The 24,659-nt window shown below is 43.0% G+C and overlaps 1 protein-coding gene across 6 annotated transcripts in view; it reads left to right on the forward strand.

Moving 5' to 3' along the window:
• The window catches only part of adam22 (ADAM metallopeptidase domain 22), a 430,588-nt gene that overhangs the window by 265,695 nt on the left and 140,234 nt on the right, over positions 1 to 24,659 (forward strand). For all 6 annotated transcript variants that reach the window (XM_068013002.1, XM_068012995.1, XM_068013011.1 and 3 more), the window contains exon 15: positions 20,296 to 20,395. In XM_068013002.1, the coding sequence (XP_067869103.1) occupies positions 20,296 to 20,395 (100 nt within the window). The remainder of the gene's footprint in view (positions 1 to 20,295; positions 20,396 to 24,659) is intronic.

The following is a 24,659-nucleotide window of genomic DNA, read 5'->3' on the forward strand; positions in this document are numbered from 1 at the left end:
ACTAGATGGTTCTAAAGTGAAAGGAAGGTTAAAAACAGAAAATGCTGGAAATACTCAGCAGTTCTGGCAGCATCTGTGGAGAGAGAAGCAAAGTTAACGTTTCAGGTCTGTGACCTTTCCCCAGAACTGGCAAAGGGTAGAAATGTAATAGGTTTTAAACAAGTGACATGGGGGTGGGAGGAAAGAGAACAAAAGGGATTGGGAGTGATAGGGCAGAGGGCGGGAGAGATTAAATGACAAAGATGTCATGGGACAAAGTCAAAGGAAGTGCTAATGGTGTTGTGAAAGACAAAGCATTAGTTGAGAAAGAGTGTTAATAACAGAATAATGAACAGCTCTATCCAAAAACACAAACATGAAAAACCAAGTTTAAGGCAGGCACATGGTAAAAAAATAAAATAATAATTTAAAAAAGGCCAGTCATGCTCTGAAATTGTTGAACTCAATGTTGAGTCCAGAAGGCTGTAGAGTGCCTAATTGGAAAAGGAGATGCTCTTCCTTGAGCTTGCGTTGATGTACACTGGAACAGTGCAGTAGACCAAGGACAGAAATGTGGGCATGAGAGCAGGGTGCTGAATTGAAATGGCAAGTAACCGAAAGTTCAGGGTCATGCTTGCGGACTGCGGACAGAGGTGTTCCGCAAAGCGATCCCTCAATCTGCATTGGGTCTCCCCAGTGTAGAGGAGACTGCACTGTGAGCAGCGAATACAGTATACTAAGTTGAAAGAAGTACAAGTAAATTGCTGCTTCACCTGGAAGGAGTGTTTGGGGCTTTAGATGGTGAGGAGAGAAGCAGTAAAAAGGCAGGTATTACACCTCCTGCGATTGCATGGGAAAGTGCTGTGGGAAGGGGATGAGATGTTGGGGTAACGGAGGAATGGACCAGGGTATCGCAAAAGGAACAATTCTTTTGGAATTCTAACAGGGGAGGAGAGGGGAAGATGCATTTGGTGGTGGCATCATGCTGGAGGAGGCAGAAATGGCATACAATGATCCTTTGGATGTGTAGGCTGGTGGGGTGGAAAGTGAGGACAGGGGGAACCCTGTCGCAATTCTGGGAGGGAGAGGAAGGGGTGAGGGCAGAAGTGCGGGAAATGGGTCAGACTCAGTTGAGGGCCCTGTCAACCACAGTGGGGGGAATCCTTGGTTGAGGAAAAAGGAAGACATATCAGAAGCGCTGTTGTGGGAGGTTGCATCATCAGAACAGATGCATCAGAGACGGAGAAACTGGGAGAATGGAATAGAGTCCTTACAGGAAAAAGGGTGTGTGGAAGTGTAGTCAGGTAGCCATGGGAATTGGTAGGCTTATAATGAATATTAGTGGACAGCCTATTCCCAGAGATAGTGACAGAGAAGTCGAGGAAGGGAAGGGAAGTGTTGGAGATAGACCATGTAAAGGTGAGAGAAGGGTGGAAATTGGAAGCAAAGTTAATAAAGTTCTCCAGTTCAGGGCAGCAGTAGGAAACAGCACTGATACAGTCGTCAATGTACTGGAAAAAGAATTGGGGAGGGGGCCTGAGTAAGACAGGCATAACTAGAACCCATCTGGGTACCCGTAGCAATACCTTTTATTTGAAGGAAGTGAATGGAGTTGAAGGAGAAGTTGTTCAATGTGAGAACATGTTCTGCCAGGCGGAGGAGGTTGGTGGTGGATGGGGACTGGTTAGGCCTCTGTTCAAGGAAGAAACGGAGAGTCTTCAGACTGTCCTGGTGGGGGATGGAGGTGTAGAGAGATTGGATGTCCATAGTTAAGAGGAGGTGGTTAGGGCCAGGAAACTGGAAATTGTGAAAATGACGTAGGGTGTCAGAAGAAACATGGATGTAGGTGGGAAGAAACTGTACAAAGGGAGAAAAGATAGAGTCAAGATAGGAAGAAATAAATTTGGTGGGGTAGGAACAGGCTGAAACGATGGGTCTACCAGGATAGCCCTGTTTGTGGATTTTGGGAAGGAGGTAGAAACGGGCTGTCCGGGGTTGCGGGACTATGAGGTTGGAAGCTCTAGAGGGAAGAGCTCTGGAGGAGATGAGGTCAGTGACAGTCCTGGAGACAGTGGCTTGACGCTCGTGAGGTCATGGTCCAAGAGGAGGTAGGAAGAAGTGTCTGTGAGTTCAGCTTCTGCAAGATAATGATCGGTACGCCAGACAATAACAGCACCACCCTTGTCTGCAGGTTTGATGACAATGTCGGGGTTCGACCTGAGAGAATGGAGTGCAGCAAGTTCAGAGGGAGACAGCTTAGAGTGAGGGGAGGGGAGAAATTGAGCTGGCCGATATCATGCCAACAGTTCTCAATGAAAAGATCAAGAGCGGGTAAGAGGCCAGAGGGAGGAGTCCAGGTGGAGGGAGAATACTGGAGGCAGGTGAATGGGTCAGCTGGTGAGGGGGGAGGACTCCTGGCCAAAGAAGTGAGCCCAGAGGCAATGGCGACAGACGAAGAGCTCAATGTCACACTGAGCGCTAAATTAATTGAGGTGGGGTGTAAGGGATTAAAACCAAATCCTTTGTTAAGTACAGATTGTTCAGCGTCAGAGATGGGAAGGTCAGAGGGTGTTGTGAATACATGGCAAGGGTGAGATTAGTAGAAGGGATGGGGTCAGAGGGAAGTGAAGGGGAAGAAGGATCTGGAGGGGCGTTAGTCCCCATGAGCTGCTGGAGCTTGCGTTCCTTAATATCTGAAAGGAAGAGAAAAAGTATTTTATTAGAGTCATACAGCACAGAAACAGGCCCTTCAGCCCATCATGTCTGTGCCGTATATCAAGCAGCTAACTATTCTGATCCCATTTTCCAGCACTTGACCCGTAGCCTTGTATGCTATGGCGTTTCAAGTGCTCTTCTAAATGCTTCTTAAAAGTTGTGAGGGTTCCTGCCTCTACCACCTCTTCAGGCAGTGCGTTCCAGATTCCAACCACCCTCTGAGTGAAAAACTTTTTTCTCAATTCCCCTCCAAACCTCCTGCCCCTTACCTCAAATCTATGCCCCCTGGTTATTGACCCCTCCGCTAAGGGAAAAAGTTTCTTCCTATCTAACCTATCAATGCCTCTCATAATGTTAATGCATCTGATAAGACGAAGGATGAAATGAAACTGTGGGGCAGGACAGCTTTGAGTCAAGGTGAATTGGTGCTTCTGGAGAGAGAGGTCGAGTGTGTACATGTGGCGCCGCATGGCACTGAATGTGGATCACAGGATGCGGCGAGAGCAGCAGTAGGAGCAACATTGTATATCTTGGAGATATATCGGTAATCCTGGGTGGATTCAAAACATGAAGGGTGGTACTTCAGTTGGAATCCACATGAAATAAGTCAGAGGTGGAATCAGTCGCTGAGGCAGGAGAGGTGGTTGTGAAAATGAGTTTTGGTAAACACCTTATCAAACACCAGGAGGGAAATAGAAAACAATGAAGGTGAACAAGGTAAAAGAGACAAACAGAAATCCTGTTGGAGAGAAGAGCAGAACTTCTTCAAGGTAGGCATTCCTGGAAGAGAAGTGGCAGTGAATTAAACACTAAAATAAAAGCAAAATACTGTGGATGCTGGAAATCTGAAACAAAAACAAGAAGTGCTGGAAATACTCAGCTGATCTGGCAGCATCTATGAAGAAAGAAGCAGAGTTAACGTTTCAGGTTAACGACCTTTCATCAGAACTGGCAAAGCTTAGAAATGTAATAGGTTTTAAGCAAGTCAAGCAGGGGTGGGGGCAGAAAGAGAACAAAAGGGTTGGTGTGTGATAGGGCAGAGGGCCGGAGAGATTAAATCACAAAGATGTCACAGGACAAAGGCAAAGGGAGTACTAATGAAAGACAAAGCATTAGTTGGGAGAGAATGTTAATGACAGAACAATAGACAACTTTATCCAAAAGCACAAATGTAAAAAACCAAGTTTAAGGCAGACACATGATTAAAAAATAAAATAAGATTATAATAAAAAAGGCCAGTCATGCTCTGAAATTATTGAACTCAATGTTGAGTCCGGAAGGTTGTAGAGTGCCTAATCGGAAAATGAGGTGCTGTTCCTCGAGCGTGCGTTGATGTTCACTGGAACAGTGCAGTAGACCAAGGACAGAAATGTGGGTGTGAGAGCAGGGTGCTGAATTAAAATGGCAAGCAACTGGAAACTCAGGATCATGTTTGCGGACTGAGCTGAGGTATTGCGCAAAGTGGTCACTCAATCTGCGTTGTCAAGGAACAACAAATATTTGTGAGCAGCAAATACATTCATACTAAATTGAAGGAAGTACAAATAAATCGCTGCTTCACCTGGAAGGAGTGTTTGGGGCCTTGGATGGTGAGGAGAGGTGAGGTAAAAAGGCAGGTATTACACTTACTGCGATTGCATGGGAAGGTACCGTGGGAATGAGACGAGGTGTCGGGGGTAATGGAGGAGTGGACCAAGGTGTCACAGAGGAAATGATCCCTTTGGAATGCTGACAGCGGAGGGGACGGGAAGATGCTTTTGGTGGTGGCATCACGCTGGAGGTGGCAGAAATGGCGGAGGATGATCCTTTGGCTGTGTAGACTGTTGGAGTGGAAAGTGAAGACAAGGGGATCCCTGTCACGGTTCTGGGAGGGAGGGGAAGGGGTGAGCACAGAAGTGTGGGAAATGGGTCGCACACGGTTGACAGCACCTTGTTTTCTGATTAGGCACTCTACAGCCTTCTGGACTCAACTTTGAGTTCAATAATTTCAAAGCATGACTAGCCTTTTTTATTATTATTATTTTGTTTTATTTTATTTTTTAACCATGTGCCTGCCTTACACTTGGTTTTTCATGTTTGTGCTTTTGGACAGAGTTGTCTATTATTCTGTCATTAACACTCTCTCTGGACTAATGCTTTGTCTTTCACCACACCATTAGCACTCCTTTTGCCTTTGTGCCATAACATCTTTGTCATTGAATCTCTCCTACCTTCTGCCCTATCACACACCATCCCTTTTGTTCTCATTACCCCCCACTCCTGCTTTACGTGCTTAAAACCTATTACATTTCTAAGCTTTGTCAGTTCTGATGAAAGGTCACAGACCTGAAACGTTAACTCTGCTTCTCTCTCCACAGATGCCACCAGACCTGCTGGGTATTTCCAGCACTTACTGTTTTTATTTCAGATTTCCAGCATCCGCAGTATTTTGCTTTTATGTTAAAAAGACTTGTATTTTTATAGCACCTTTCACGATCTTGGGACATCCCAAAGTGCTTTACAGGCATTGAAGTACTTTTGACATGGCATTGTTGTTGGAAACAAGGCAGCTAGTTTGCACGCAGTAAGCTTCCACAAACAGCACCAAAATAAATGTCCAGATCATCTGTTTTAATGGTGTTGATTGAGGGATAAATATTGGCCAGGACAATAGGAGAACTCCCCTGCTCCACTTTGAAATAGTGCCATGGTATTCTATTACGTCCCACTAAGAGGACAGACAGGGCCTCGGTTTAATATCTTATCCGAAAGATGGCATCTCAAACAGTGCAGCCCTCTCTCAGTGCCGCATTGAAGTGTCAGCCTAGATTATGTGCTCAAGTCTCAGCATTACTACATTTTAAAAATTAAGTGCTTTTAAACCCCATGCAAGCAGGGCTCATAAATATTCATTAGTCAAGGTCTACTGACATCAGTTGGACATTGACCATTCTTTAATCCTTGACCATGCGCATCTCATTAAATGTTGAGTATTCCCAGGGAGGTGGTGGTGGAAGGATCTCGGGCTTGAAGAGGCAAAGCTAGGCATCTGTGAGGGGACTACTGCATTGTGGAGGCAATTTTGTTTGCATAAACTGCAATTGCCTCTCAATCCTTTCCTTGACTTACCTTAGTGCTTGGTCCCCAGTGGTAACCTCCAGATGCCCAAAATCCCATTCCCCTCCACCCCACCCACCCCTCTGGCCACTGCCAGCCTCCATCTCATTGTCTCTGGGTTTGGAGAGAAATCAGCATTCCAAATTTTTAAGTCGGGCCCATGAATTAAAATGGCCCAGACCTCACGCCAGTTTGGCCATGCAAGCCAATTGTTCACTTCGGCCCTCGCATATCATACTTATATCCCCAGTTTAAATTAGGGCTTATTTATGGGAAATAGGATGCAATAGGGCTATGGTAAAAGGCTAAGATGAAGATGAGTTTCATAAGAATGGCTTATATATGCATATGGTAATGACTTAACATAGCTTTTTACAGCACAGCAACAGGCCATTTGTTCCAGCAGGTTGTGCTCCATATGAACCTATTAAGGGACCTAATGCCTGTTTAGGACTTCGAAGGAAAAGTGGGCTGCCCTGAGCAGTGGTGTCAGTGTCATATCTGGTTTATTGCCACAAAGGTCACGGAAGTTACAGTGTTTCACTTCAATACAGTGTAGAGCAGGGGTATCCAACCTTGTTGTGGTGGGTCGGGGGGGGGGGTGTAGGGGCGGGGTGGGGGGTGGTGGCGGGGGCCAGTGAGAAAATTTTGGAAAGATAAAGACATTAAAAATGTATCTTACTATCAAAACAAGAACAAATGTGCATGTTTATGAAGAAGCTTTAAATGAGAAGACTAATTTAATGAGTTACTTTCTCTTCGCTATGTTGAACACTGATTTAGTGACATACCTGGCATTATTTTTGCTTGCATAAGTTTTCAGTCACTGCCCATACACTTGAAGTAACGATGCGGAGTATTCCGGATAGATGTCCATCTGTCAGAAGTGATCTTGATCTCTTTCTCCCCCCTCTCCCTCTTCTCTTTGTCTCTCTCTCCTTCTACCCCTCTCTATCTCTCTCGCTCCCACCTCTCTATCCCTCTTTCTCTCCCTCTCCCCCTCTCTGCCCATTTCTCTCTTTCCCTCCCTCTGTCTGTCTCTCTCCCCCTCTCTCTTTCCTCCTGCTCTCAGTCTTCCCCCTCTTTCTGTCTCTCTACCTTACCCCCTCTTTGTGTGTCTCTCACTCCTCCCTCTTTGCTCCCCACTCTCTGCTCCTCACTCTCCGCTCTCTGCTCCTCGCTCCCCACTCTGCACTCTCCACTCACCACTCACCATAAATGTGGATTATAGAGGCAGGCTGTGAACGCTGCCTCTCTGCTGGCCACAGCCATATTGTGTAGGAGCGGGGTCCTAACAAGCCTATAGCTGCCTGCTGAGGTGCATATGACATTCCGGCAGTTTACCTCCACGGGCTGGATGGAGACCCTTGGAGGGCTGGACTCTGGCCTGCGAGCTGTATGTTGGACAACCACGGTGTAGAGCTTTAAAAATAAATATCCCAGAAATGGCAACAAAGTCATTGCAAATCTGTCACTTATTGGAGTGACTGATGATGTGGTTTGAGGGAGACATTGTTTGCTCTGTTCATTTACAGGGAAGCACAAGCACGTCCATCAATCTGCTAACAACAAAAGATGCCAACAAAGTACATTTGAATATGAAAGAAATAAATCTGAAAGCATATCAATGTAACATCACTTTACCTGTGGAACAATCATTTATAGATTTCAGTTAAACAAGACTGATTTCACAATTTGCCTAATCAGTAAATATAAATTAGGCCTGATTAGCATAACTGTTTAATTTGGTATTATCTAGTCTTTACATAATCCAATTTCCATGTAAAAATTAATGTAAGTAACAAAATCATTCAAATTCTATCCTTAATTACATAACAGTTATACCGTCCAGAATCTCTGGGTAGGATTTGAATAATAGAACGTTACATACAGAGGTAGGAGGTTTGGACCATTAAGTCTGTACTTATTTCTTTCTACACAAGAGCTAGCTTGTCTGATCTCACTATCCTGATCATTTCCCTTCACCTTTCATATTTCCCTATTTCCAGCAGTTTTGAAATATCTTTTTAAAAATAATTTATGGGCTCTACTTCAACAAGGGTTTGCAGCAAAGAAGGGTAATAGGCAAGATAAGGGCTCATGAAATTGGGGGGTAATATATTAGTATGGATAGAAAATTGGTTAATGGACAGGAAGAAAAGAGTAGGCATAAATGGGGCACTTTCAAGCTGGCAGGCTATGACTAGTGGAGTGCCACAAGGTCAGCGCTGGGGCCTCAGCTATTTACATTTTATATTAATTACTTAGACAAAGAGACAGAGAGTAATGTATCTAAGTTTGCTGCTGATACAAAGCTATGTGGGAATGTAAACTGTGAGGATGACACAAAGAGGCTGCAAAGAGATATAGACAGGTTCGGTGAGATGGCAATAAGGTGGCAGATGGAGTATAATGTGGGGAAGTGTGAGGTTATTAACTTTGGTCGTAAGAATAGAAAAGCAGAATATTTTTAAAAGGTGTGAAACTTGTAAATGTTACTGTTTAGAGAGACTTGGGTGTACTCATTCAAGAAACACAATAAGTTAGCATGCAGGTCCAGCAAACAATTAGGAAGGCAAGTGGCATGTTGGCACATGCCAGGGGATTGGAGTAAAAAAAAAGTTTTGTGACAATTGTACAGGGCTTTGGTGAGACCATACCTGAAATACTGTGAGCAGTTTTGGTCTCCATGTTTAAGGAAGAATATACTTGCATTCGACGCAGTACAGCAAAAGTTTACTAGATTGGTCCCTGGGAGGAGAGGGTTGTCCTATAATGAGTGGCTGAGTAAATTCGGCCTATATTCTCTGGAGTTTAGAAGAATGAGAGGTGATCTCATTGAAACATAAAAGATTCTGAAGGGGCTTGACAGGTTAGACACAGAGGTTATTTCCCATGGCTGGGGAATCTAAAACACGGGGACACAGTCTCAGGATAAGGGATCAATCATTTAGGACTGAGGTGAGGATACATTTTTTCACTCAAAGGGTTGTGAATCTTTGGAATTTTCTACCCTAGACGGTAGTGGATGCTCCATCATTTAAGGTTGGGATAGACAGATTTTTTGGTCTCTCAGGAAATCAAGGAATATAAGGAGCAGGCGGGTGAAAGTGGAGTTGAAGCCTGAGATCAGCCATGATCATATTGAAAGGTGGAGCAAGCTCAACCAGTCATATGGTCTACTCCTGCTTTTATTTCTTATGTTATGTTCTTAATGATCTAACCATCCACTGTGTAAAGACGTTTTTCATACCTCCCTTTTAATACTTTTTGTGCTTATATTAAACTTGTGTCCTCTTGATGCTGCCTCACAAACCAGTAGAAACAATCTTCACTGTTTACTTTATCAGAACCCATCATAATTTTGAATATCTTTATCAGGTCACCTCTTAACCATCTAATTTCCAGTAAAAAAAAAACCTAACTTCTCAAGTCACTCTTCATAAGTAATGGCTCCTGTTTGCTGAGTTATTGGAACAAATCTATTTTCAAATAATCATTATTAACTTAAATTCATTCTTTACAGCATAATATACTTAACACATCTGTAGAGCATGGCTTATGGTACAAATGACAATACAAGGCAGAGTGCAATTTAAGTACCCATTTCCCTTTCTTATTTATTTGCCCTGCAATCCAGACTACACCGTTACAACAAAACCTTGTATTTATGTAGCACCTTTAATGTAATAAAATGTCTCAAGGCACTTCACAGAGGCATTATAAAACAAAATATGACACTGAGCCACATAAGGAAATATTAGGGCAGACAACCAAAAGCTTGGCCAAAGAGGTAGGAGTGTCTTAAGGGAGGGTAGAGGGGTTTAGGGAGGGAATTCCTTAGCTTAAAACTGGGGATGCTCAAAAAGCCAAAATTAGAGAAGTGCAGATATCTTGGAAGATTGCAGATGAGAAATGGGAGGGGGCCAAGGATAGATCCTTGGGGACACCAGAGGTAACTGTGTGGGAATGGGAAGAGAAGCCATTGATGGTCATTCTGTGGCTATGAATGGAACTAGACGAGTGCCATTTCACCCAGTTGAATGACAATGGAGAGGCATTGGAAGAGGATAGTGTGATCAACTGTGTCAAGGGATGCAGACAGGTCGAGGAGGACAAGGAGGGATAGTTTGCCTTTGTCACAGACACATAGGAATGTCATGTGACTTTGATAACAGCTGCATTGGTACTGTGGCAGGGGAGGAAACCTGACTGGAGTTCAGAGAAAGATGGGAACGATACTTCGGATGGATGGAGTGGTCAAGGGTTTTATTGTGGAGAGGAGTGATGACAGAGGATCGGAAGGAAAGAGGGACAGAACCTGAGGAGAGAGAACCAACAACAATGTGAGCTAGCTTGGTAGCCAGGAAGGAAAGTTGTGTGGTCAGTAACTTAGTGGGAATAGGGTCGAGAGAGGAGGAGGTGGGTATCATGGGCACGATGAGCTCAGAGAGGGCATGAGGAGAGATAGGAGAGAATGTAGAGAAAGATACAAGTTCATAGTTAGGGCAGGGGGTCCCTGAGAGGAAGTTTAGCCCAGTGGGCTCGTGTGGAAGAGAGGGAAGTGGCAGAGGCAGCTGATCAGATGGTTTCAATCTTGGTAACAATGAAATTCATGAACTCTTGGCACTTGTTGGAGGTAAGGATGGAGGAGATGGAAAGAGGTGTTTAAGAAGATGGCTTGCAGTAGAGGTAAGAAGCCGGGAGTTACCTTTGCATTCCAGGATGATCCTGGAATAGTGAGCAGTGTTGACAGTGTTGAACAAAGTAACAGTAGGATGAAAATAATAAACAAGAGGAAATAAATGGAATGCACTGTTGAATGTTTTATTGATGTCATTGCAAATGTTCTAGACTCTCACTGGAGTGGTTCTGCGTGTGGGTGAGTGGAGTGCACTCCTGCCTGCAGAACCATCGGAGTGAAAGGTCTCAACTCCCACAGTTAAGCTTATGTTAAAACCAAGTTTTTCTTTGATGGTATAAGCTTCACTAAAAACAAATTTACATTCTCTTGGTCTTCAGGGCATGTATTGGCCCAGGTACATTTGTATTTAGTTACCCCAGAGAATAAATGATTCTAATTTAACTTGATTAAATGGGGCTAAATTTAAGTATATTTGTAATGGAGCAGAGTTTGGGCCAAATTGCATCGCTGGAAGGTTTTGCTGGGGCCAGTGCTGGTTGAAACAGCATATAGTTGTTGACGCAGGTATTTTTGCTTTTGCACAATGCTTAATAATTACGGTGACTGGTTTTCCTAATTATAACAGGAGATTTTTCTAGGTCTGCACCAGAGTCCCATTGGATCATCAGGGTGCAGTAAATCAGAAAATCAGGCCTGAACACATGCCTGGTAAAAAAACCTATCCCGTTTTCCTTCCTGGGTACAAATGCTGGGAAAATCCCCTCCATAATCCTTTCTGTGGTTTAGACCTGTTAACTATACTAGTCTTGGAAATTACTTTAACACACTGAACAAAAGATTGCACTTCACTCCTGTCTAGTAAATATAGCTAGTAATGTCACTCCTGAGTGTATATACAATTACTTCACTTTCCTCCTTTAAGACACTCCTTAAAACCCACCTCTTTGACCAACCTTTTAGTCACCTGCCCTAATATATCCTTACATGGTTCTGTGTCATATTTTGATTTATAATGACTCTGTGAAGCACCTTGGGACATTAATACAGGTTGTTATTGTTATATATGATTCCAGACCCAGAGCAATGTAGTGGACTCTTATCTGCCCTCTGAAATGACCTAGCAAGCCACCCAGTTGTACCTAACTGCTACAAAAACATCTAATAAGAATAATATAAAATGGAATGGACCACCCAGCATCGACCTAGACACCGGACACGACAAAGACACACCCAGCCCAGTTGACCCTACAAAATCCTCCTCACTAATACCTGGGGACTTGTGACATAATTGGGAGAGCTGTCCCACAGACTAGTCAAGCAACAACCTGACATAGTCATACTCTCCAAATAATACCTTACAGCCAATGTCCTGGACTCCTCCATCATCATCCTTGAGTATGTCCCGTCCCATCGGCAGGACAGATCCACAAGAGGTAGTGGCACAGAAGCATACAGTCAGATGGGAGTGGCCCTGGGAGACCGCAACATTGACTCCAGACTCCATGAACTCTCATAGTATTAAGTCAAACATGGGCAAGGAAACTTCTTACTGATTACGATCTACCACCCTCACTCAGCTGATGAATCAGTACTCTATGTTGAACACCAGTTGGAGGAAGCACTGAGGGTAGCAAGGGCACAGAATTTGGGTGGGGCACTTCAATGTCCATCATCAAGTGTGGCTCAGTAGAACCATTACTGACCAAGCTGGCTGAGTCTTGAAGAACATAGCTGCCAGACTGGCCCTTCAGCAGGTTGTGAGAGAAACAATACGGGAGGAAAATGCTACTTGACCTCATCCTCAGCAATCTACCTGCCACAGATGCGTTTATCCAAAACAGTATTAGTAGCAGTTAACACCGCACACTCTTGTGGAAACAAAGTCCCATATTCACACTGCCCTCCATTGTGTTGTGTGGCATTACCACAATGCTAAATGAAATAGATTCATAGCAGATCTAGCAGCTCAAAACTGGGCAACCATGAGGCACTGTGCATCATTAGCAGTAGCAGAACTGTATACCACCACAATCGATAACCTCATGGCTCAGCAAATCCCATACTCTAAGATTACCATCAAGACAGCAGATCAACCCTAATTCATACAATCATAGAATGTTTACAGCACAGAAGGCTTCACGTCTGTGCACCTCTGTGAGAGCAATTCAGCTAGTCCCACTCCCCTGCCTTTTCCCCGTACCTCTGCAAAGCTTTTCAGATAATTATTGAATTCCCTTTTGAAAGCCACAATTGAATCTGCCTCTATCACACTCTCAGGCAGTGCATTCCAGATCCTAACAAATCACTGCATAAAAAATCTTTTCCTTATGTTGCCAATGGGTCTTTTGCCAATCACTTTAAATAGGTGTGCTTTGTTTCTCGACTCTTCCACCAATGGTAACAGTTTCTCCCTATCTGCTCTGACCAGACCCTCATGATTTTGAACACATCTATCAAATCTCCTAACCTCTTTAAGGTGAACAACACCCAGCTTTTCCAATCTGTCCTCGTAACTGATGTCTCTCATCCCCGGAACCGTTCTCGTAAACTTTCTCCGCACCCGCTCCAATGCCTTCACATCCTTCCTAAGGTGTGGTGCCCAGAATTGGACACAATGCTCCAGTTGCAGTTGAACCAGTGTTTTATTAAGGTTTACCATAACCTCCTTGCTTTTGTACTCTTATGCCTCCAGTTACAAAGCCCAGGACCCCTATGCCTTATTAACCCTTTCTCAACCTCTCCTGCCACCTTCAATGATTTGTGCACATATACCCCCAGGCCCTTCTGCTCCAGCACCCCTATAGAATTGTACCCTTCAGCTTATAGTACCTCTCCTCGTTCTTCCTACCATAATGGATCGCTTCACACTTCTCTGCATTAAATTTCGTCTGCCACTTGTGTGCCCATTCCACCATTTGGTCTATGTCCTCTTGAAGTTTAGCACTATCCTCCTCACAGTTTATAATACTTCCAAGTTTTGTGTCATCTGCTAATGTTGAAATTGTGCCTGCACTCAAGTTTAGGTCATTAATATATATCAAGAAAAGCAGCAGTCCTAATACTGAACCCTGGGGAACCTCACTATATGCTGTCATCCAGTCTGAAAACTTTGTACCCAGGCTGAAACTGACCCTTTTATTCCATGGGCTTCAACTTTCCTGCCAAGCCTGTTCTGCCAAATGCATATCCAATGGCTTTTGGATATCCATGTACACCACATCAACTGCATTACCCTCATCAACTCTCTCCTGTTACCTCACCGATAAACTCAATCAAATTAGTTAAACATGATGTCCCCTTAACCAATTCCATGCTGGCTTTCTTTAATTCATCCACATTTGTCCAAGTGACTGTAAATTTTGTCCCAGATCATAATTTCTAAAGGCTTTCCCACCACTAAGGTTAAACCAACTTGCCTGTAGTTGCTGAGCTTATCCTTACATCCTTTTTTGAACAAGTTGTAACATTTATAACATTTGGCACCACCCCTGTAACTATTGAGGTTTGGAGATTATGGTCAGTGCCTCCGCAATTCCCACCCTTTCTTCCCTCAGTATCCTCGGATACTTCCCATCAGTCCTAGTGACTTACCAACATTAAGTACGGCCAGCCTTTCTAACACCTCTTTATCAATTTTTAGCCCATTCAGTGTATCAACTCCCTCCTCTTTCACTATAACTTTGACAGCATCTTCTTCCTTGGTAAAGACAGATGCAATGTGCTTGTTTAGTACCTCAGCCATGTCCTTTTCCTCCATGCGTAAATCCGCTTTTTGGTCCCTAATTGACCCTACTCCTCCTTTTACCACCCTTTTACAATTTATATGCCTATTGAAGACTTCTAGATACCCTTTTATGTTGGCTGCCAGTCTCTTCTCATACTCTCTCTTTGCTACTCTCATTTCTTTTTTCACTTCCCCCCTCAACTTTCTATATTTAATCTGGTTCTCACTTGAATTATCAGCCTGCCAGCTGACATATACACCCTTTTCTGCTTCATCTTACTCTCTATCTCTTCCATCATCCAGGGAGCTCCGGCTTTATTTGTCCTACCTTTCCCCCTCATGGGAATGTAACTCAACTGTACCCAAACTATCTCCTCTTTAAAGGCAGCTCATTGTTCAAATACAGTTTTGCCTGCCAACATTTGATTCCAATTTCCAGATCTGTTTTCACACCATTGAAATTGACCCTCCCCCAATTAATTATTTTTACTCTGGATTGCACCTTGTTCTCTTCTATAGGTAACTTAAACCTTATGATACTATGATAACTGTCCCCTAAATGTTCCCCAACTGACATTTAATCCACTTGTCCCACCTCATTTCCCAGAACCAGATCCAGGAATGTCTCCTTCATCATTGGACCAGAAACATACTGATGGTAGAAAATTCTACTGAACACACTTCAGAAACTCTTCCCCCTCTCTGCTCTTTACACTATTACTATTCTTGTCTCTATTAGGATAATTAAAGTCCCCCATTATAACTATTCGATAGTTTTTGCACCTCTCTGTATTCTTTGCAAATTTGTTCCTCTATATCTTTTCCACTGGTTGGTGGCCCATGGAATACACCCAGCAATGTAATGGTACCTTTATTGCTTCTTAGCTGTAACCAATAGATACTGTCCTGGACCCATCTAGAACATCCTCTCTTTATAGCACTGTAATATTATCCTTAATCAATACTGCCACCCTCCTCCTTTCCTTCCTTCCCTATCTTTCCTGAACACCTTGTATTCAGGAATATTTAGTACCCAGTCCTGTCCTTTTTTGAGGCAGGTTTCCGTTATTACTACAACATACTCCCATGTGGCTACCTGCGCCTGCAACTCACCAACCTTAATTATCACACTCTATGCATACACATACATGCGCAATAAACTCAATTCAGGCCTTATTTATTTCATCTTACTCTGATCTCACCTATTTCTCACTCTAGTGCTATATGTTTCTCCAATTTTTTGTGCATTTTTTTTCTCTCTAATGTTACCTCCTGGTTCCCATCCCTGCCCAGTAGCCCCGCAAGGACATTGGTCTCGGCTCTGTTCAGGTGGAACCATTCTGGCCTGTACAGGTCCAATCTCCCCCAGAACTTATCCCAACATCCTAGGAATCTAAAGCCCTCTCTCTTGCACCATCTCTCCAGCCACACATTCATCTGCTGCATGGCGCCAGGAGCAATCTGGAATTACTACCTTTTGAGGACCTGCTTGATAGTTTATTTCCTAGCTCTCTAAAGTCTGTCTGCAGGACCTTATCCCTCTTACACCTAGGTCATTGGTATCAATATGGATCACAACCACTGGCTGTTCATCTTCCCTCCTCAAAGTGCTCTGCAGCTGCTGAGGGACATCCCTGACCCTGGCACCTGAGAGGCAACATGCCATCCTGGATTGAAGTCTGTGTCCACAGAAATGCCTGTCTGTTCCCCTAACTGTAGAATCCCCTATCACTATTGTTTCTCAATCTTCCTCCTGCCTTTACATACAGCTAAGCCAGCCATGGTACCATGGACTTGGCTATGCCTGCACTCCCCAGAGGAACCGTCACTCTCACCAGTATTCAGATGAGAAGTGTAGAAGAGCATGACAGGAGCAGCACCAGGCATAGCTAAAAATGAGGTACCAATCTGGTGAAGCCACAACACATGACTACATGTATGATAAACTGCTGAAGCAACATGCTATAGACAGAGCAAAGCGATCCCACACCCAACAGATCAGATCAAAGCTCTGTAGTCCTGCCACATCCAGTCAATGGTGTGGGCAATTAAACTACTAACGGGAGGAGGAGGCTGCATGTGAATCTTTGGATGCTCCATCGCTGAATATATTCAAGGCAGAGATAGATAGATTTTTGGATACTAAGGGAATTTAGAGATGTAGGGATAGTGTGAGAAGATAGAGTGGAGGTAGAAGATCAGCCATGATCTTGTTGAATGGTGGAGCAGGCTCGCAGGGTCAAATGGCCGATTCCTGCTCCTATCTCTTATGCTCTTATGAACATCCCTATCCTCAATGATGATGGAGCCCAGCATGTAAGTTCAAAAGTTGAGGCTGAAGCGTTTGCAACCATCTTCAGCCAGAAGTGCCATGCGGATGATCCATCATGGCCTCCTCCTAAGATTTCCCAGCATCATGGATCCTATTCTAAAGCCAATTCGATTTACTCCATGTGATCTCAAGAAACAACTGAGCATACTGGATACAGAAAAGACTATGGGCCCTGATAAGATCCCAGCTGAAAGACCTGTGCTCCAGAACTAGCTGCACCTCTAGCCAAGTTGTTCCAGTACAGCTACAACACTAACATCTATCTGACAAAGTGGAAAATTGTCTCTTCAGGACAAAAAGCAGGACAAATCCAATCTGGCCAATTACCGCCCTATCAGTCTACTCTCAATCATCAGTAAAATAATGGAAGGTGTCATCAATAGTGCTTTCAAGCAGCACTTACCCACCAATAACTTGGCTCACTAATTCTGAGTTTGTGTTCTGCCAGAACCACTCGGTTCCTGACCTCATTACAGCCTTGGTCCAAACATGGGCAAAAGAGCTGAATTCCAAAGGTGTGGTAAGAGTGACAGCCCTTGACATCATGTCAGCATTTGACCGAGTGTGGCATCAATGATACCTAGTGAAATGGAAGTCATTGCGATGAGGGGAAAACTCTACAACGGCTGGAGTCATAACTAAAACAAAGGAAGATGGTTGTGGTTGTTGGAGGCCAATCATCTCCGCCTCAGAATATTATTGCAGGAGTTCCTCAGGGTAGTGTCCTAGGCCCAACCATCTTCAGCTGCTTCATCAATGATGACCTTCCCTCCATCATAAGGTGAGAAGTGGGGATGCTCGCTGATGATTACATAGTGTTCAGTACCATTCACAACTCCTCAGATAATGAAGCAGTCCATGTCCACATGCAGCAGGGTGACAACATTCAGGCTTGGGCTTCAAAGTAACAAGTAACATTCGTGCCATCTAAGTGCTAGACAATGACTATCTCCAACAAGAGAGAACCTAACCAACTCTACTTGACATTTAACTGCATTCCCAACACTGAATCCCCCACTATCAACATCCTGAGTATCACCATTGCCAGAAACTTAACTGGACGAGCCAAATAAATACTGTGGCGACAACAGCAGGTCAGAGTTTGGGAACTCTGTGGCAAGCATTCACATCCTAGCTCTCCAAAGCCTTTTCACTATCTGCAAGGCACAAGTCAGGAGTATGATGGAATACTCCCCACTTGCCTGGATATGTGCAGCTCCAGAAATATTCAAGAAACTCGACATCATCCAGGACAGATCAGCCCACTTGATAAGCACCCCTCCACCATATTAACTGTTCACTCCCTACACCTCCAGTGTACTGTGGCTGCAGTATGTACCATCTACAACATGTACTGCAGCATCTCATTAAGGCTTCTTTAATAGCACCTTCCAAACTTGTAACCTCTACCACTTAGGAAGACAAGGGCAGCAGGTGCATAGGAACATCACCACCTGCAAGTTTCCCTCCAAGTTATACACCATCCTGACTTGGAAATATGTCGCTGTACCTTCATCGTCGCTGGGTTAAAATCCTGGAACTTCCTATCTAACAGCACTGTGGCTGTACCTACATCACAGGAACTGCAGCAGTTTAAGAAGGCAGCTCACCACCACCACCTCAAGAGCAATTAGGGATGGACAATAAATGTTGGCCTTGCCAGCAATGCCTACATCCCCTGAGCAAATATAAAAAAAGCCCAAACAGCCCCCAACCTGAACCTACCTTATCCCCAGCTCAGAAGCCAGAAGGGCTCTGCGATATCACGGCGGCTGGAAAGCTATCCCATGGCATGTGATTTCTGCTCGTAGTCCTACAGCCCACTACGAACAGGGGTGGCTGTCCAAACAATGCTTAGCCGGAAAACCTACCCCATGTGTCATTTAAATTACACTTTAGATCTAGTTTTGATGTGTGTGATAAGAATATCAAATGCATTGCTTTACCTTTTACAAATCACATGTTGTACATTTTATATCTGTCGGGTTTATCAGTGCTTGTTTAGTTCACTGTGATTTATTGTAAAGATACATTGCTTTTTCTATTGATGTTTTAGTTATGAGTTTTTTGCCTAACATCAAAAGGGGATATTTTAGTTTTGTTTTAATTGTTTTATCCAGTTAAATTGTCTCATCACAAATTTTTATATTTATTTTCCATTCATCTATCACAATATGTTGTCCTAAAATACAAGCGATTAAGTGGTTGTTAATTGCCTTCAAATACAGTACAATGATGAAAGAGTTATAGTGAATAATAGTTAAACATACTGTTCCCTACCAGATAACAAGTGGTTCATGAGTATTCAGTAATTAGTTGCTTTGATAATGTTCAACCTCATCGAATAGTGCACCCACAATCAAATTTGTAAGTACAATTCCAATTGATATTCGCAGTAGCTTTAGCTGCATGATGTTTCCTGTGTGATGGAAGAGGTAGGTCAGCAGATTTAATCCTATAAAAGCTTTTTGGGTTTATTTGCTGTTCTTTTAGTCCTTGTTGTTAGATTGTTCAAACTAATAGTGTATCAACCTTTTTACGGTTGAAGCTACTTGACCAGAGTTAATCTACTTCAGAACTCTTTTTAGACCATGTTCTGTATCTTCCTGCAAAATGGGCAATCAGTATTCATTTTCTGTCCCATCCACACATGTCACATCTGTCTGCTGTTAATACAGTTGTGGGTTTAGAAGTGAGTAAGGATTTTTAAATTCATTAATAGTACGAACACATCATGGTAAGTCCATTGATATGCTGTTTTTAAAGCACATTAGGACATGTAATTAGGGCTCTGAGTTAATCGTGGTTAACTTCTTTGAAGAAGAGAGAGATGGTCTCCTGAGATTTTAATGTTGGTATTTTAACCAACATCCTATTTTCAACCACAATCCTAAAAACAGATTAACTGTTCATTCATCCAATTTGCTGTTTAAGAGACCATCATGCTGTCTGCAAAGTTGACTGCATTTCCAAAGTTATTGTTTATGAAGTGATTTGGGATATCCTGAGAATGTAAAAAGTTGTTACATAAAATGCAAGTTTCTTTCTTTCTTAAGATGGAGTTGTGTTCCATTAATACCCCAAAATCTATTAGCTGGAAATAGGCATAACTTGAGGTCAAAGTAGAGGCTAATTGGCATTGAAATTTATCTTTAAATGGGCAAGTGCTTTTAAATCCCTAGCTCCTCCACCTGTCCTTTTTAATTACTTGTTTTTAATTATGCGATTGTTTCTTGTTGCTGTTTTGTTTATTCTTGAGCCTACCAAGTGACACAAACCACAGGTATGACATATTTAGTGTGGCGCCAAACGCAAGATTTCACATGTTTGCATAGACATGTTCAAAAAATGAAGTTAAAATTTGTGCTGCTTTAGCTTTTGTAAACTTTGATACATCAGCATCTAGTAAACACTGCAGATTGATGGAAGACTGTACAAGATATATGAAGGGAGATTTTCTTTAGTGCTTGCATGTAAAGCATCATAGGAGTAGAACACCTAGAAGCAAATCAGGCAAGGATGATCACTCACCTGTAATGTAGTCAACCCAATTTTCCTCCATTTAATTTAATGGATGGAAAATTAGGTGGGCTGCATTTTTTGGCATGTGAACATTCCTGTCTTATTTCCTTATATTTTTCACCTCTTTGTTGCTTTATGTCCAAACACGAACAATGAAAAACTGGCCCCATGGTGTTTCAAGTTTTCCACTAATAGCTGTTACTAGGATCAATAGCCTTGATAATTGTATTTTACTTCACGCTTCCTTCCTAAGACATTATTATATTGCACTAATATCTGCAGGTATTATCTTCCACGGAAATTTTCCAAATGCAACATAGAAGAATACCAGGAATTTTTGAACAATGGTGGTGGTAACTGTCTGTTCAATAAACCTACCCATGTAAGTATCAGGAATTGTATGCACCATTTTGCTGCAGTTTTAATTGTTTGTTATCTCACTTTTTCCTCATAAGGTGAATCTAAGAACTACAAATTTAAACTTTTTTAAAGTTATATTTTGGGTTATGCTTCACAGACAATAATTTAATCTGAAACCATTACTCTTTTGCTTTAATTCCACAATTAGACAGTTGTAGATACGCAGAACCACAGTAATTTATATTTGAAGTTTGAATGATAATATATCTGTGTAAAGATATTGATCTTCAGAAGGTGCAGAGGCTATCAACATTGTGGGTATCAGGAATGAAGTTTGAGGAAAACTTTATGATGCTTGGCTTGTTTTCTTTGGAAAAGAGGAGACTTTGAAGCAACTTATGAAAAGAATTGACAAAAAGAATCCAGATAAAATTTTCATTATTGTGAGGGATTTAAAATCATAAGGGACAGAAACTAACCATTGGGGAATAAGAAGGGAAGTTAATCAGAAGCCTTTTGGAATTATGGAATAAGGGAAGCCATTGAAGTAGATGAGTGTAAATGGGTTCAAAGCATTTCGGGTTGGAGAAGAATTTGAGGGATATGTTGAGAAGGTGAGCAAATGGGGTAATCTATGAGAAAAGGTCAGGCTCTTGTGTCGAATGGTCTTTTCCTGTTCCTTAAATTCTTTTACTGTTTTATACAGGAAAGAATTATCGGTAATTTGCAGTTTTATTTGTTCATGCGATGTGGGTGTCACTGGCTAGGACAGCATTTATTGCCCATCCCTAATTACCCTTGAGAAGGTGGTGGTGAGCCGCCTTCTTGAACCACTGCACTCCATGTGGGGTAGGTACACTCACAGTGCTGTTAAGAAGGGAGTTCCAGGATTTTGACTCAGCAACAGTGAAGGGACGGCAATATAGTTCCAAGTCAGGATGGTGTGTGGCTTGGAGGGGAACTTGCAGGTGGTGGTGTTCCCATCCATGTGCTGCCCTTGTCCTTCTAGATGGTAGAGTTCGCAGGTTTGGAAGGTGCTATCTAAGGAGCCTTGGTGCATTGTTGCAGTGCATCTTGTAGATGATACACACTGCTACCATTTTGTGTCGGTGGTGGAGGGAGTGAATGTTTGTGGATGGGGTGCCAATCAAGCAGGGTGCTTTGTCCTGGGTGGTGTCGAGCCTCTTGAGTGTTGTTGGAGGTGCACCCATCTAGACAAGTGGAGAGTATTCCATCACACTCCTGACTGGTGCCATGTAGAATGTGGACAGGCTTGGGGAGTCAGGAGGTGAGCTACCCGCCTCAGGATTCCTAGACTCTGACCTGCTATTGTAGCCATGGTCTTTATATGGCTACTGCTGTTCAGTTTCTGGTCAATGGTAACCCCCAGGATGTTGATAGTGGGGGATTCAGCAATCGTAATGCCATTGAATGTTAAGGGGAGATGGTTAGAGTCTCTCTTGTTGGAGATAGTCATTGCCTGGCACTTGTGTGGCGCGAATGTTACTTGCCATTTATCGGCCCAAGCCTGGATATTGTCCAGGTCTTGCTGCATTTCTGTACAGACTGCTTCAGTATCTGAGGAGTCGCAAATGGTGCTGAACATTGTGCAATCATCAGCAAGCATCCCCATTTCTGACCTTATGATTGAAGGAAGGTCATTGATGAAGCAGCTGAAGATAGTTGGGACTCGGACACTATCCTGTGGAATTCCTGCAATGATGTCCTGGAGCTGAGATGATTGACCTCCAGCAACCGCAACCATCTTCCTTTGCACTAGGTATGACCCCAACCAGGAGAGTGTTTTCCCCCTGATTCCCATTGACTCCAGTTTTGCTCGGGCTCCTTGATGCCATACTCAGTCAAATGCTGCCTTGATGTCAAGGGCAGTAACTCTCACCTCACCTCTTGAGTTCAGCTCTTTTGTCCATGTTTGAACCAAGGCTGTAATGAGACTAGGAGCTTTGTCACTGAGCAGGTTAGAACCATAGAAACATAGAAAAATTACGGCACAGTAGGAGACCACTCAGTCCATCGTGTCCACGCCAACCGAAAAAACTAGCCGCCCAATCTAAACCCACTTTCCAGTACCTGGTCCATAGCCTTGCAGGTTACAGCACTTCAGGTGCATGTCCAGGTACCTTTTAAAAGAATTGAGGGTTTCTGGCTCCACCGCCACTCCTGGCAGTGAATTGCAGACATCCACCACCTCTGGGTGAAAAGGTTTTTCCTCATCTCCCCACTAATCCTTCTACCAATCACTTTCAATCTGTGCCCCCTGGTATTTGACCTCTCCTCTAGGGGAAACTGGTCCTTCCTGTCTACTCTATCTAGGCCCCTCATAATTTTGTACACCTCTATTAACCACCCGTCTATGAACCACCCGTGGATAACAAAGGAGGTTAAGGAGAGTATCAAATCAAAAACAAAGGCATACAAAACAGCAAAGGCTAGTGGTAGGCCAGAGGATTGGAATTTTTTAGAAACCAGCAGCAGATGACTAAAAAACTAATAAAGAGGGAGAAAATTAATTATGAGAATAAATTGGCAAGCAAACAGTAAGAGCTTCTATAAAAAGGAAAAGAGTAGTTAAAGTAAGTATGGAACCCTTAGAGGATGAGACTGGGGAATTAATATCAGGGAACAGGGAAATGGCAGATAATTTAAACCAATATTTTGCATCGGTCTTCACGATGGAGGACACTATAAACATCCCGACAATAATAGATGAGCAAAGTTTAAATGGGAGGGAAGAACTTGTAACAATCTCTATCACGAGGGAAAAGATGCTTGACAAACTGATGGGACTAAAGCCAGACAAGCCGCCAGGATGGCCTGCATCCAGGGTTTTATAAGAAGTGGCTGCAGAGATAGTGGAGGCATTGGTTGTAACCAAAACTCACTGGATTCCAGTAGGGTACCAGCGGATTGGAAAACCGCTAATGTGACGTCCCTATTCAAGAAAGGAAGGAGACAGAAAGCTGGAAACTATAGACCAGTTAGCTTAACATCTGTCATTGGGAAAATGCTACAGTCCATTATTAAGGAAGAAATAGCAGGACATTTAGAAAAACAGAATACAATAAAACAGAGTCAACATCGTTTTATGAAGGAGAAATCATGTTTGACAAATTTGTTAAAGTTCTTTGAGGATATAACAGAGTGGATAAAGGGGAACTGGTAGATGTAGTGTATTTGGATTTTCAGAATGCGTTCGATAAGGTGCCACATAAAAGGTTATTGCACAAAATAAGAGCTCAGGGTATTGGGGGTAATATGTTGGCATGGATTGAAGATTGGCTAACACACAGAAGGCAGAGAGTCGGGATCAATGGCTCTTTTTCAGGTTGGAAAGCTGTAACTAGTGGGGTGCCACAAGGATCGGTCCTAGGGCCTCAATTATTTACTATCTATATCAATGACCTGGAGGAAGGGACAGAGTGTAGTGTATCCAAATTTGCTGACAATACAAACATATCGTGGGAAGGCATGTTGTGATGAGGACACAAAGAATCTGCAAAGGGATATAGATAGGTTAACTGAGTGGGCAAAAACTTGGCAGATTGAGTTCAATGTGGGAAAGTGTGAGGTCATCCACTTTGGTAGGAAGAATAAAAAGGCAGATTATTATTTAGATGGAGAAAGATTACAAAATACTGCAGTACAGAGGGATCTGGGTGTTCTTGTACATGAAACACAAAAAGTTAGCATGCAGGTGCAGCATGTAATTAGGAAGGCAAATGGAATTTTGGTCTTTATTGCTAGGGGGTTAGAGTTTAAAAATAGGGAAGTCTTGTTACAACTTTACAGGGTGTTGGTGAGGCCACACCTGGAGTACTGCGTACAGCTTTGGTCCCTGTATTTAAGGCAGGATATACTAGCATTGGAGGCAGTTCAGAAAAGATTCACTAGGCTGATTCCTGGGATGAAGTGGTTGTCTTATCAAGAACGACTGAACAGGTTAGGCCTTTATTCATTAGAGTTTAGAAGAATGAGGGGTGATCTTATTGAAACATATAAGATTTTAAGGGGGCTTGACAGGGTAGGTGTTGAGAATCTGTTTCCACTGGTGGGGGAATCTCGAACTAGGGGACATAGTTACAGAATAAGGGGGCACACATTTAAAACAGAGATGCGAAGGAATTTCTTCTCTCAGAGGGTGGTGAATCTCTGGAATTCTCTACCTCAGAGAGTTGTGGAGGCTAGACCACTAAATGTATTTAAGGAGGAGGTAGATAGATTTTTGAAATCTCGGGGAATCGAGAGGTATGCAGAGAAGGACCGAA

This window comes from Heterodontus francisci, chromosome 2 (assembly GCF_036365525.1).
Source record: "Heterodontus francisci isolate sHetFra1 chromosome 2, sHetFra1.hap1, whole genome shotgun sequence".
NCBI classification, from domain to species: Eukaryota; Metazoa; Chordata; class Chondrichthyes; order Heterodontiformes; family Heterodontidae; genus Heterodontus; species Heterodontus francisci.